This window comes from Dermochelys coriacea, chromosome 4, assembly GCF_009764565.3.
Source record: "Dermochelys coriacea isolate rDerCor1 chromosome 4, rDerCor1.pri.v4, whole genome shotgun sequence".
NCBI lineage: Eukaryota > Metazoa > Chordata > Testudines > Dermochelyidae > Dermochelys > Dermochelys coriacea.
Window position 1 is genome coordinate 108,471,802 of NC_050071.1, and position 13,757 is coordinate 108,485,558.

The following is a 13,757-nucleotide window of genomic DNA, read 5'->3' on the forward strand; positions in this document are numbered from 1 at the left end:
ACTACAGCAGAAAGTGTAAAAGCAGGAGACAAATAGTAATATATGGTTTACGGACAGGTAATCTGAAACCCCGGAATCCTTACTGAAAGTGTTCTTTTTAAATACAGGCCTGTTTCAGCAAGTTAAAAAGAAAATATAGTATTAACAACCCTTCTACTTTAAACCTTTCTGCTTTCCCTGCCTTAAAAATTACCTCATTCAAACCCTATTTATTTTTTAAGTGACAATGTTTTCTTGGTGAAAAACTAACTTTGTTAATTTCTCTGATGAACCATGGAACGTGAAATAGCAGAAAGTTACTATTCAGTATTAAATTTTCCACTTCCTGATAACATACAGTAGCTTTTTATAACAAAATAAGACACACTTATTGCCCTTTGAGGAGGCTTTTTTGTAAGCAGAAACCATGCAGCATGAACCAGAATATAATCTATCGTTCTGCTGTTTAGTCAAATCCCTTGTGCGCAGCCTGGCAGCTTTCAACCAAATATAGCTCTGACTAGCTATGTTCTACAAACATCAAATACATATGCTTCCACACAACAGGAAGTGTTAAACAGAAAAGGGTTATGAGTAGGGCCCTACCAAATTCACGGCCATGAAAAATGCGTCACAGACCATGAAATCTGGTCTTGTGCGCGCTTTTACCTTGTACTACACAGATTTCACAATGGAGACTAGTGTTTCTCAAATTTGGGGGCCTGACCCAAAAGGGAGTTGCAGGAGAGATGGGTGGGAAATCACAAGGTTATTTTAGTGGGTGGGGCGGGGATCGTCATAGTATTGCAACCCTTACTTCCGTGCTGCCTTCAGATCTGGGTGGCTGGAGAACAGTGGCTGTTAGCCAAGCACCCACGTCTTAAGACAGTGCCCCGCTAGTAGCAGCGCAGAAGTAAGGGTGGCAATACCATACCATGCCATCCTTATTTCTGCACTGCTGCTAGTGGTGGGGCTGCCTTCAGAGCTGGGCTGCCAGCCGGCAGCCACCACTCTCCAGCTGCTCAGCTCTGAAGGCACTGCTGCCACCACCAGCAGTGCAGAAGTAAGGGTAGTAGTACTGCAACCCCCCACACAATGACCTTGTGACCCGTCTCCCACAACTCCTCCCTAAAATTATTACACTGTGAAATTTCAGATTTAAATAGCTGAAATCATGAAATTGACTATTTTAAAAATACGATGACCGTGAAATTGACCAAAATGGACTGAATTTGGTAGGGCCCTATTTATGTCGATTACACAGCCAGTGTGGATAAAGAATTTCAAACATGCAAGCTACTGCAATTTCAATGGAGTCAAGTGAATGACTAAAGTTCAAAAACTATAAATATTTCTATAAATTAAGCTGGGAGCAGTTGACCAGATTTTACAGCTTCTCACTGCCACAAACAAATCCACTGATCTATAAGTTTTTATTTACTTGTTACAATTTTGATTCATCTTCCTTGTACATATATTTTACAAAGAGCTCTCTCCCGGTTTTCTGCTCAACATGTTAACATCTTGCAGAAGAAACTGGTCGTGCTAGTTAATATTTGCACAGGTGTATTTTATCCAGTCTCATGTTCACACACAAAAATAGTTAAAAATAAGACTCTGTTCTGCCCTTACTGTAGTTACAAAGAACATCTTAGATTACTGAAATAAAAAGGAAAAAATGCATTTTCAGCTTGCTCTGTATAGTTGACAGCATTCAGCATATAGCAAGTTTCATTTCTGTGTAGAGAGTTTCACTACACATTCCCATAGCCTATCTATCATGACCATCATGCACTGTTCTTTACCCTGCATAGTTTTGGGGAGACCTCATATGTATTTTCTACCCATCACTCCAACAACAATAATAGAGCAGCTGCTATGGCTTGGTTTGACACTTCTATGGAAAATTCTTTGAATTTGTGAATCTTGGAACATTGAAAATTCTCCATTGGTTCCCAGGACAGTTGGCTTGATTATCTATGATGCAGAAGATTCTGCTGTTTCCCCACCAATAAATATTTTTGTATTTCCTTTATTTTTCTGCAGTTTTACGTATCACAAGCACAATGGAAATCAGGAATGAATCCCAACAGTATTGGAATGTATTTTAGAAGTCTCAGTGTGCCACCAACGTTCTGGTTTACAGACCAACACATTACAATATAATTAAATGTATATTATAATATAAAAAAACCTTTGGCTACATATAATGGTATGAAATAGACTATTCCTTCCCTTGTACTCCATGCCTTTGTGAAATGAAAGTCCTGGTACCAGGATATTCCTTATACTCATATTCCTTATTCCTCATATTCATATGAATCAAGAAACGTTTCAAAAATTAATTTTAAATTGTATCGTTTTAACCTTAAATAATTGTCATTGGCAATTATGTCCTCAGGAGTTAAGGTAAGGAATACAGGGTTGCCAGTTAAGATGGGCATAAAGTGGAATGATTTAATTTGTAATTCAGATGTTAACTACGGTCGCTCCAGTCTATAAACTGCTGGGGCCCTTGTTCGAAGATGGAATCTTGCGCTTTTTGGACACGTCAGGAAAATGCCACAAAACACTGTGGCAAAAACCATTCTCTGGGTGGCTTATAACATCCTGAATAAAATTCTGCCAACCGAGAAGTGGAGGCAGCCCAGAGGCAGATACCCTATTATATGGGTTCATCAATTCTGTTCCGATGTTGGACTCTCGGGCCATCAAGCCCTTGCAGCCACACAGGAACGGAGAGTGATATGGACAACGAACTGCTTGTGTCAACTATGACCAGGCATTCGTAGCCTGCCATGAAGCAAGAGTGGTTTCTTTCCCACCCATACACAAACATGGAAGCAAAGACACATTGGGAATTTGGTGTTAAGAAAAGAAAACAAGACATCTTCTCATACCCCTCTATGTAAGGGGTCAGAGACATCATTCCACAGGATGAAGCAACTGGAATTGACCTTAGATGAACAGGAGAGTAGAATTCTTTACTTCCTGGGATTCACTCCATGAGGAAGTAAGTGGGGTAGACAGGAAAGGAAAATATTTGAGTGTCCTTTATAAGTTTCTATGCATCAACAATAATTTAGAAACATAAAAAGATTTTTTTTTAAATCATTTTGGGACCCAATCAAATCCCATTGACTTTATCACAAGCAGGATTGAGATCATTTGCCTAACATGATTTTTTCCCATCCTCACGCCTAACATTATATGGACAATGTTACTGTTCCTCTTACTTCCTTTATAATGAGCCAATATAAAGGATGACAATCCTCATTACACAACTCTGGAAACAAGCTTCATTTTCAAACCATGTCACTGAGAAGTTTTACTTCAAAGGTACTATTTCCGGTGTATTTTAAATTGAGACAAAAATAAATCAAATGGAAAGAATTGAGGCCTCCACTACCTCATCGCTTTCATCTACTTCAATACCACCATCTTTGTCATCATCCATTTGCTTGTGGATCGTGCGGAGAGCTTCCAGACTGAATCGATCCTCCTCAGTAAAGCATGGTGGACTCAGCGAACTACAGGGATCTGAAGGACAAGAAACAAGCATTAGTTTAGTGTCTTGAAATGTCAATTCCCAACCAAGAAAGTGGCTTTTCCCCTCTTTGGGGAAGCAGAGCCTGAGTTACTGCTTCAATTTTAAATATTAAACTAAATGCATGCCTTTATTGTTTTAATACAGACATTGTGCGTGGCTTGACTGTAGACCCCTATAGTCATAGATGCTGAGTTTTGAGAGCTTCTTGAATGACATTTCTTGCAGGAAAAATGAGTGAACTCCTGTAGGGAGGAGAGGGAAAAAGAGGAGGGACATCTCTCCTTGGGGAAAAAGGGTAGTTTGTTTCCCCTCCTCCAATACTCCTTTCTTCCTTCAGTACATTCACCACCTTTTCCTTCTCTCCCCCACGCTTAGGCAGATCACTGCAACAGCCAGTGGAGCCACTGCCTTCTCTGCCTCACCCATTTTTCTGCCAGGCAGCAAGGAGAAAGGAAAAGGAGAAGGAAGAATAGTAACTAAGTTTAATTCTGCAGTTATGGCTTCACATCAGGTCCTGGCATCCACAAAAGGTTAAGTGAAGAGAAAAGCCTGCTAAATATCCATCTCTCTAGTGGATGTAGGCTATTCCAGAAGGGCTGCAATGAAAGGAAACAAGACATGGGCATGTCAGGGAGAAAACTCAAGCCACACCTTGTGTACAACACTTGGTAGCCCTGTACAGTCATTTCAGAAACAGCAACTTGTTGTGGAAGGAAAACTCCAGTTTATAAATCCTACATTTTGGTTTTCTCTGTCACTGCTTCAGTAGCCATGCTGAAGGCACAGGGTGCTCTGCTCTCCTCGTGTCAGGTGTAGGGAAAGGGCAGAGATTCAAATGCCTGAATGAAGCCATACCAACAGACCCTGTCTCATAGCAACTGGCCATTATTAGCTAAGTGTATTGTACTAGACCCTTTATGGATATCTATCAGCTGGTCGTTAATATTTCATATATTTTAATGCATCCATCATTGCATAATCTACGCACTAAAACTTGAACAAAAAGACAAGTGAAACACCCTCCCTCACCATCAAAAATACAATGAAGTGCTATGCTGAGTTGAAGGTGACTATGTACAGAGCAGTTGGGCACTCAATTCCTTCAGCAATATAAATGAGACACATCAATCCAAACGTAGTAGCATGTGAACATTTGCCACAGATGGTTTCTTAAAAGCTACAAAAGTTTTCACACAGCTACCAAGAAGCCAGTACACACTCACTTCATTGAGCGTCAAAGATGCACAAATACACCCGAAGGTGACAACAGTCTATGAGGGGAAAAATTAACTAGGTTTGGAACATCCAAACTGACCTCCTCCTAGTAAATTACAAAAGCCTCTATTTCTAAGCTCTATGATAACATTGTTAGAAAGACAGGAGCAACAAAGTCAATGACAAAAGGCTTGGCGCATCATAGAGCTATAGAACAAGAGAGAAGGGAATGTATTTGGGATTGAACAATTTACCTTATCAGTACTACGATTAACTAAGCATCAATACCTCCCTCTTTTGTAGCTCAGATGTCCAAACTGTCCTGCATCCCACTAATAATTGTGCACATCTGTTTTGGAATTCCAGATGGGACAAGACAAGGAGTGAGACTATATACAACTGCTATCAAATTCTTAACAGTGACAGTAAATGAAGAGGATTCATTGAAGTCACAGTGAAATTCAACACTAGCTACATTAACTAGGTGATGACTGTAGACAGGAGTGCTCAGCATAAGTTTTAAACAATGAGAAATCACTTTTTAGCTCTCAACAACAGGCCAAACCGATTCACCACATAGTGCTCAGCTTTGCAGTGCAGAGAATGAAAAGCTGGTCAGAATAACCTGCTCCTTTTTCCAAAAAACAAAAATCCCCAGATTTTATTTGGCAGCCTTTGTCTCACTAAAAATAGGTTTAGTTTATACAAAAATAAACAGCCTTGAAACCTTTGTCCTAAAAATGACATTTATGAAATAAAAAGATGTTATGAAGAGTGCTTAATGTAATAATTTGTCTTCCAAAATCTATGACCCACCTGGAAAGTTTTTGCTACAAATAGTAAGGGAAGATGTTTCCATTCTTGCTCCTGTCCCCGGCCCTTCGCCTGTAAAAGACAGGCGATTTATACCACAGCATCAGCCAGTCAAAGCAACAGAGTATACTACTACTTTTTTTTTTTTTGCATACTGCTACAAATGCACCTTGACTTCTCTTCCCTATCTCAGATAGAGAGAGAAATCTAATAGATCAGAATAATAATTTTTGCATTATAACATTATATCTACTTGGCATGTCTTGTCTTCTAATTGAAAGTAAAAAGAGAGCCACATGAGTAAGAAAATCAGAACAGGTAAAAAGAGATTAAGTAGTGCAGAAGTGTGTTTGAGTGACGGATCTATATTTAATTACACCTGCTAACCTACTCAAGTAGAAACACACCAAGCCTAGACTAATTTGGTCACATCGTTATCAGTTTCCACCCATAAAACATTTTGTTGAGTAGAGCAAAAACTTATCTTTTCATTCTAGAAAGCTTTACTCTGATCACAAAATTGTGTATACTCAGGTTGATTAGCTTAATATCTCAGAGAATGTAATGCATGCAAATATGCCTCTTTTCATGTATTTGCCTAAAAAGTATACTTTAAAAGAAGACAGCTTTTATTAAGAGAGAAAAACAAATAGACGACCCGTGCTTCACGTCCTGAGCTCTGACCAAGGGAACGCTTGATACTTCCCTCAGATTAAAGAGCAGATCAAGTTCCTGCTTGCTTTTTGGAGTGAGGAACAAAGTTGAACCATGTCTTGGTTGAAAAGAAAAGACACACAATAGTCTGAACAAAATCAGTCTGATCTCAAGGCTTATTTTTATAAGAAATTAAAATTAGAAGTACCATTCCCTAACTGACAGCACACTTCAGATCGCTTTAGATACACATCACTCACCTAAATACTATTCTGGACACAGATAAAAGAACAATTTAAAAAGAATTTTCAGATCTGATTCAGACCTTGTAAAGCCATTCATTTGGAAAAACTGAGTAATCAGGTACAGCTTTGAAAATGTTTTAGTATGCACATGGATAACCTCTGCTTTAGTGTTTGCAAGGCAGAAATTTAACTTGAAATTAATATCAAGTGACCTCTTGGTAGAAGCTTATCAAAATTCTTAGAAATGGAGGTTTTCTTCCTCATTTATCTTAAAGTACGCGGAAACCCTTAAAAAATGGTGTGGAATGTAATAAGGTGTTGCAAAGCTACCTTGGTTTTAACCCTTTCCTATCTTGATCCAGAGCGTCAAAGGTGGAATCATCTGAGTTCTAAAACCCTCCATCACATTTTAGTGATGAGGCTGGCTTTTGTATGGACCAATTTCTCTGGCCTACTATGAAATGCAGTCATGTTTCTACAATAACATCTTTACTTTTAATCCCAAACTGTACTAATGTGAAGAATTAAAGGAATGGTGTCAAATATTTTAGGTCAGTGATTTTCAACCTGTGGTTGTGGAACCCTGAGGGTCCACAGACTATATAAGATTTCCAAAGGGGTCTGACCTTTATATATATATATAAGGGAGTCCACACAAAAAAAAATGGTGGAAAACCACTGTTTTAGGTAGCAAACTATAGTCAACTTCGAAGTTGAATTTGCCATTAACCTTCTGGTAGTAACAGTAAAAACACAAGTAAAGATGTACTCACTCGAAGTAATGTGGAGTAAATCTGCATTAAGTGTACTTAGAAGCTACCATACAGCTGTGGCATTTTTTTGGTGGAGAAATTGGGGGAGAAATTTTAAAAGGAAACATATGGCCATCACAAGGAAGAAATTTGTCAATGAAAGATTAAACTTTAAAACTATTGCAATTTATGGCTCAATGAGTGAATGTATTTGGCAGAAGCCTTTTGAAATGATCCCTCCATCTGTTACAAGTCACTGAGTAACTATGTGTTCCATCTCTGGGCCAGTAGGAAATGTACCATACAGCCTACTTCCTACCACAGGGAATTCTTCAGGCAAGTGGGCCCCTAACTGGCCATTCTCACAGTAATAAGTCTGGCAATAAATTAGGGGTGTTAATCTAGTATTTGGATTTGTTTCAAGAAGAGGCAGGCAGACTTGGTGCACACTGAACTAATTGTAATCTTTACTGTAATTTAGGCAGATCTTATTTTTCCAAACGTGATTCAGGGTGGTTTTTTGTTTTGGGTTTTTTTTTTTTTTTTTTTTTTTTAACAGTTAAAGCTAAAGTGAAATCAGGTAGATTGAACCAGTTTCCCATTAGAATCTCCCTCTCTCTCCACACTCTTTCTTTCAAAAAATAATATAAACTGAACTTCTGAAGACATGATATCAGTACAGATTAGAAATCAGGCAGAATGACTACACCTTCCATTGCTAGTCTCAAGTATTTGTTTGTTTCAGTTTCAAAAACTATCATCTGGTACTTACACACACACCCATCATATAGTATGAGTGCCTCACAATCTTTAGTGTATTTATCCTCACAACATGCCTGTGAGGCAGGGAAGTGTCATTATCCCCATTGTACAGATGAGGAATTGAGGCACAGAGAAGCTAAGTGACTGCTCAAGATCATGCAGGAAGTCTGTGGCAGAGCAGGAACTTGAAGGCAGGTCTCCCAAGTTCTACTCCAGTGCCCTAATCACTGGACCATTCCAGTGCACACGCACTATCTGTTCTTTAGTTTTCAACTTCTATACCAAAAGAACAGATCTCATGTGGCCTCATAAAATATTCCCTAATGCATTTTAAAAAGTATGTAGAAATGCATGTGTTTGATATCTGGCTTTTTATTTACCAGAGTGGGGTAAAGTTTGGGTTTCTGCAGAACACAAACACAAAACACTACTCCAAACTGAGCCAGTTTCTGCTAAGGGAAACTTAGCCTTTCCCCCTTGGGTCACGGTTTCCTCTAGCTTAAAACGAATTCAACAAAATATAAGCAGGGCTTTAGGAACCCTGCCCAATGGAGAGCTACTGACTGGTGAGATTTTTTTTTAGAGCCAAGTCTATAAAAGCAGGACTACAGTGATTGCTGGCTCAGCGTGAAATCAGTCATCCTGCTGTGGAATGGGTAGGGTCCCACTTCTGCAAAGAACTCCCCCTCATAAAAGACAGGAAACAGGATAACTTTGCAGAGCAAATGCATCCGATGAAGTGAGCTGTAGCTCACGAAAGCTTATGCTCAAATAAATTTGTTAGTCTCTAAGGTGCCACAAGTACTCCTTTTCTTTTTGCGAATAGACTAACACAGCTGCTACTCTGAAACCTTTGCAGAGCTCGACAGGGGAAAGCAGCCCACCAGCCATTCCAACCCTTTTCTCCACAAAAAAAACAGAGTTAAGACTGTCAAACTCTCCTCACCCCCTCTTTTGGCAGAAGCTAAAGGCTTTCAGCATAGGAGAGCCTCTTTATCCAGTGGTAGACTCTTAGGTCCCCAACACATGGGTAAAGCATCTTGGGATCCTCTTCCCTCAAGCTGTTGAAAGGTCTTCAGCAGGGAACTCTTGCGACCACCTGCCCCACCAGGCTCAGAGCAGTGGTTCTCAACCAGGGGTCCAAGATCCCCTGGGGGGCCTCAGGAAGATTTCAGGGAGTTTGCCAAGCAGGGCCAGCATTAGACTCACTGGGGCCCAAGACAGAAAGCTGAAGCCCCATCATATGGGTCTTAAGCTCTGGGCCCTGAACCCTGCCACCGTGGGCTGGAGCCAAATCCCAGCTTCACAGCGGCCCCTGGGGCATGGGGCAACAGGCAATTGCCCTGCTTGCTACCCCAACACCAGCCCTGGCTTTTATATGCAGAAAACCAGCTATTGTGGCACAAGTGGGCTATGTAGTTTTTATAGCATGGTGGGGGAGGAGCTCAGAAAGAAAAAGGTTGAGAATCTCAGAGGACTGAGAATCGAGATATTAAAATAAAATTGCACAGTCAATCATGTCAAATGTTGTGGAGAAGTTCAACAATAGGAGTGTGATGCACATGGCCAAGGGGAGCTCATCCATCAGTGCCCTCTCCGTTCAATGTCTTGTACTGAAACCTGACTGAAAGGGGTCAGGATATGGACAGACAAGCTTCTCAATTAGTTTGCTTATACGTGGGAAGTTCACTACAGTATTAGGCAGTAATTGGAGAGAGTGGCCACATTTAACAATGGTTTCTTAAGTACTGGCTAGTATATGATGCTGTTTTTGTGGGCACACACAGGGAGGAAAAGGGAATGGATAAGGGTCACAGAGGATGTCTAAGGGTTTTTAGGACATCCTTTTCTACCAATAGGCTGAATTCAGATTTGTCAGTTTTATGCTCCTGATTTCCAGAGAAGCAATCTGAGATGGGGGTGATTTTTTCCACAGAAGTACGCTGAGTATTTTTCACAGTGGAAAGTGCTAAATTCTGGAGCTGAGTGCAGGCATCCTGGAATAAAGCAAACCAGATTCAAAAACAATTCAGCAGGGTGTAATTTACAGGTCAGTATGATGGAGAAGTGGGATTTGTTTGCATTTTCCACAGCTCGGGTATGGATTCACAAGAATTCCTCATGCCAAAGCCTGTCTGCATCTTCATATGGTTTTCTGCTACTGACATTCCCATTTTCTTCCCTCCTGCTTCAGTTCTGTAGATTGTACCTTAAATACAGCACCAGCTAAACTCTGCAATACCTCCTTCTAGCAATTAAAACTGACTTTAAAAAGACAATACAACAGCTGAATAGAAAAATGCTACAGCAGGAAGTGAGTCTGAACACAAAAGAATACAAGCTGAAAAGCCCAGATATTCTGGCACAATACTGGTTATTTGATATTACCGAAGAAAGCTAAGCTGTTTTGCTTTTAAAGACTCACCATGTGGCACTTGAAACAGGTATTCAAAGTGGCAATTCAACAAAAATATGTTCTCGTGCCCCTCACCGCAAATCCTCACATGATAAAGAGAGTGACATTAAAACCTTTACCAAATATTTCAAGAAAAACTGCCATGGGACCTTCACTCACACTTCCTATTAAATACTGCCAAAAGCAATGACTCCTACACCTAATTATTAAACACCACCGTATGGCAAGCAGGCTGCACAGAACAGAATTTTAACTTGACAATTGGTCACTTGTGACACTTATTTAAATGACAAATGAGAAAGTCTAATGCAGCAGCATGTCTTGTCATTTAAAAACATGAAAGCAACCAGATGGACAAGATTTTCAAGAGGAAAAAAAAGCACAAATAATTACAGAAATAACTCGCATCTCCCTGATCAATACAACAAGATTCGCTTTACAGTGACCAGGAATGTAAACACACTTGGGTTTGTGCCCTCTTTTCTGTCAATTATGTGTTAAAGACTGAAAACCTTAGCATGTCTACTATGTTACATTAGAAATTAATCTCCATTCAGGAATTTTATTAAACTAGAAGAATTATGACATCACAAGAGACTGAAAGATGAGCAATTGAAAGGGCATTTTCAGGATGATATTTTAAGCACTTGTTTCTTAACATACCATTCTAAACACACCTAATGATATCTTTAGAGAAACTAAGTCTTTGTTGAACAATCAGTATCCTCACTCTTTCAGTTTAGTTCCGAGAAAGCTCCCAATATACATCTGAACCAGTGATGAGCTGCCAAAATCTTAACCAGCTCCCTCCTCACCCCATGAGGGGGTCGCTGCCCACCCTCGCCCCCCAGGACTCCCACCCCACCCAACCCCCTGCATTCCTTGACATCACCCCGCCAAACCCCTGCCCCATCCACCCCCCTCCTCTGTCCCCTGACTGCCCCCAGAATCGGGCAGGAGGGTCTCGTGGGCCACCGTAGTGGGTGCCCACCCCACCCCTAAGAGCCAGAGGGACCTGCCGGGGGAGGCGAGGTGGCGAGTCCCGGCACTGCTTACCTGGGGCAGCTCCCAGGAAGCATCCAGCAGGTCCCTCTGGCTCCTAGGGGCGGGGGAGCGTAGCTGGGGGGAGCAGGGGGAGTGGCTGCTCCCCCTACTGATCACATCAAAAGTGGTGCCTTAGGTACCGACTCTAGGGCTGGAGCACCCAAGGGGAAAATTTGGTGGATGCAGAGCACCCACTGGCAACTCCCCACCCCACACCTGGCCCCAGCTCACCTCACCTCCGCCTCTGAACACGCTGCCCCGCTCCCCACGAATCAGCTGTTCGGCGGGAAGCCGGGGAGGGCTGATAAGCAGGCAGCAGCTTCCCACTCAGGCCCAGGGTGGTGAAGGTGAGCAGGGGCAGGGAGCGGTTCCCCTGCATGCCCCTGCACCGGGTTACCTGCTGCGACGCAGGCAGCCCTCCGCGCCCCCCCCCCCCGCCCCAGCTCACCTCTGCCTCCCTGGGCCTGAGTGCGAATCTGCTGCCTGCTTCTCAGCCCGCCCCAGCTTACCACGCGAACAGTTGATTCTCAGGAAGCTGGGGGGGGGGGGGGAAGCGAGAAGCAGAGCAGGGTGGCGTGTTCAGGGGAAGAGGCGGAAGCAAAGCGGAGGTGACCTGGGGTGGGGAGCTGCCGGTGGGTGCTCTGCACCCACCAAAACTTTCCCCCTGGGTGCTCCAGCCCTGGATTTGGCACCTAAGGTGCCACTTTTGGCAGGTTAAATTTAGAAGCCCTTTTAGAACTGGTTGTCCCTCACGGAACAGCTGGTTCTAAAAGGGCTTTTAAAATTTAACAACTGGTTCTAGCGAACCAGCTCCAGCTCACCACTGATCTGAACCCCATGAAGAGTCATCTAGTACAAATCAGGGAAGACAATCCTGACAACTAAGGAAAACCAAAAAGTATGCCATTTCTATAAACCTTGCACATGATCTCTCTGAATGAAAAGGTCAGAATATTTTCTGTCCAATATAGCTTCCACAAAACATACATAAATTTATTCTATAAGTTATGTGGCTCTCATGACATACAAAGTATGAGGCTACATATCTCTTCCTTGTTACTTCATGTCAAATCAAAATACTAGGCACTTCTTGGAAGTAAATGGATTTTTTTTAAGCCTTCTTGCTTCCCACCTCCTATAGATCTTTCTGAGGACTTAAATAGTAATGTAATTTAAATAGAAGTGTAAAAATAGCTGCTGAAATTGCATTTGATTATTTATGTGGTGGAAATCTAAAAAACACAACTATTAGCAAAGCCAACTAGTAAAATAAGTCTTTCCCGGTTAAACTACTGAAATATACCTTGTATAAATAGCACAGATGGTTAACTTTCCGGTAGACTGTAGAGGAATCCTAAACATTTACTCACTGTTAGAAAAACCTGGTGTCTGAAAATGCTTTCGTTCTACCACCTTAACCTACCACATTACACATGCTGCATTACTAATTTACTGGACTTGATTTGACACGGCTATGAAAAATACACAGAATTAAAGCAAAGGCCTTTCTCCTTCAAGCAGGTCAATAGACTCTCCCAACTCTTCTGAACACCATGCAGGCACGTACTGCAACGTTTTCGCACAAGAGGAAGCTTTTGTGCACATCTTCATTCATCTTATTTCCCATGGATTTCCGACAGCGAGAAGGCAGAAGATGTATACAAGGTCTCAGATTTCCTAATAAAGAACTAAATCTTTAGTAAGATCCCACATAGCTATGTTTGGCTGGACAAAAACAAAAGGCTGAATTCAAGATCTTCAATGGGGGGAGGATGGGGAGGTGGAAGGGGAAGAGAAAAAGCTCACCATCACTAAAACAAACTAACTACTGTACACAGCGGTTAACAGACTAAGGACTTGTCTACATGGGAGGTTAGTGCACAGTAAGCTAGGATGTGAATTTAAAAGTGTACTAGCTCTTTGGCAGTAAATTCCCCCATGTATTTATCTAGAAACCGAAATATGTAATTTGAATTAAGCGAAATAAGCAGAATTATATATTAATTTTTAAAGATGCCGTTCTAGTTTTTACAAAAATATTTTCCTTTTAAAAAAAAGATAATTAAGCAAAAAAAAGTGTTTATTCAATTTGCTAAGGGCACAGAGTCTTCAAATCCTAAAAATTACCACAGAAACTAAAATCACTCACATTGCACCGATCAGATATGTTTTTAAACCAATTGATGGACAATAAGAAATTGGGTGAGTTGATAACGTGCCGTGACCAAAGTCCAAGGGGAGCCAACTGAGGTCACTCAATGAGGGGGAACTGCAAAGAATGTGGCAGACAATCCCCAAAGCTGGTGGATATTCCAATACTTAGATTT

The 13,757-nt window shown here is 41.3% G+C and overlaps 1 protein-coding gene across 3 annotated transcripts in view; it reads right to left on the minus strand.

The window, feature by feature from the left end:
• STIM2 (stromal interaction molecule 2) overlaps positions 1 to 13,757 on the minus strand; it is a 138,978-nt gene that overhangs the window by 73,904 nt on the left and 51,317 nt on the right. For 2 of the 3 annotated variants that reach the window (XM_043514044.1, XM_038399034.2), the window contains one exon: positions 3,389 to 3,519. In XM_043514044.1, the coding sequence (XP_043369979.1) occupies positions 3,389 to 3,519 (131 nt within the window). Of the gene's footprint in view, positions 1 to 3,388; positions 3,520 to 5,560; positions 5,630 to 13,757 lie in introns of all 3 variants that reach the window. The other variant, XM_043514045.1, reaches the window with a different exon arrangement.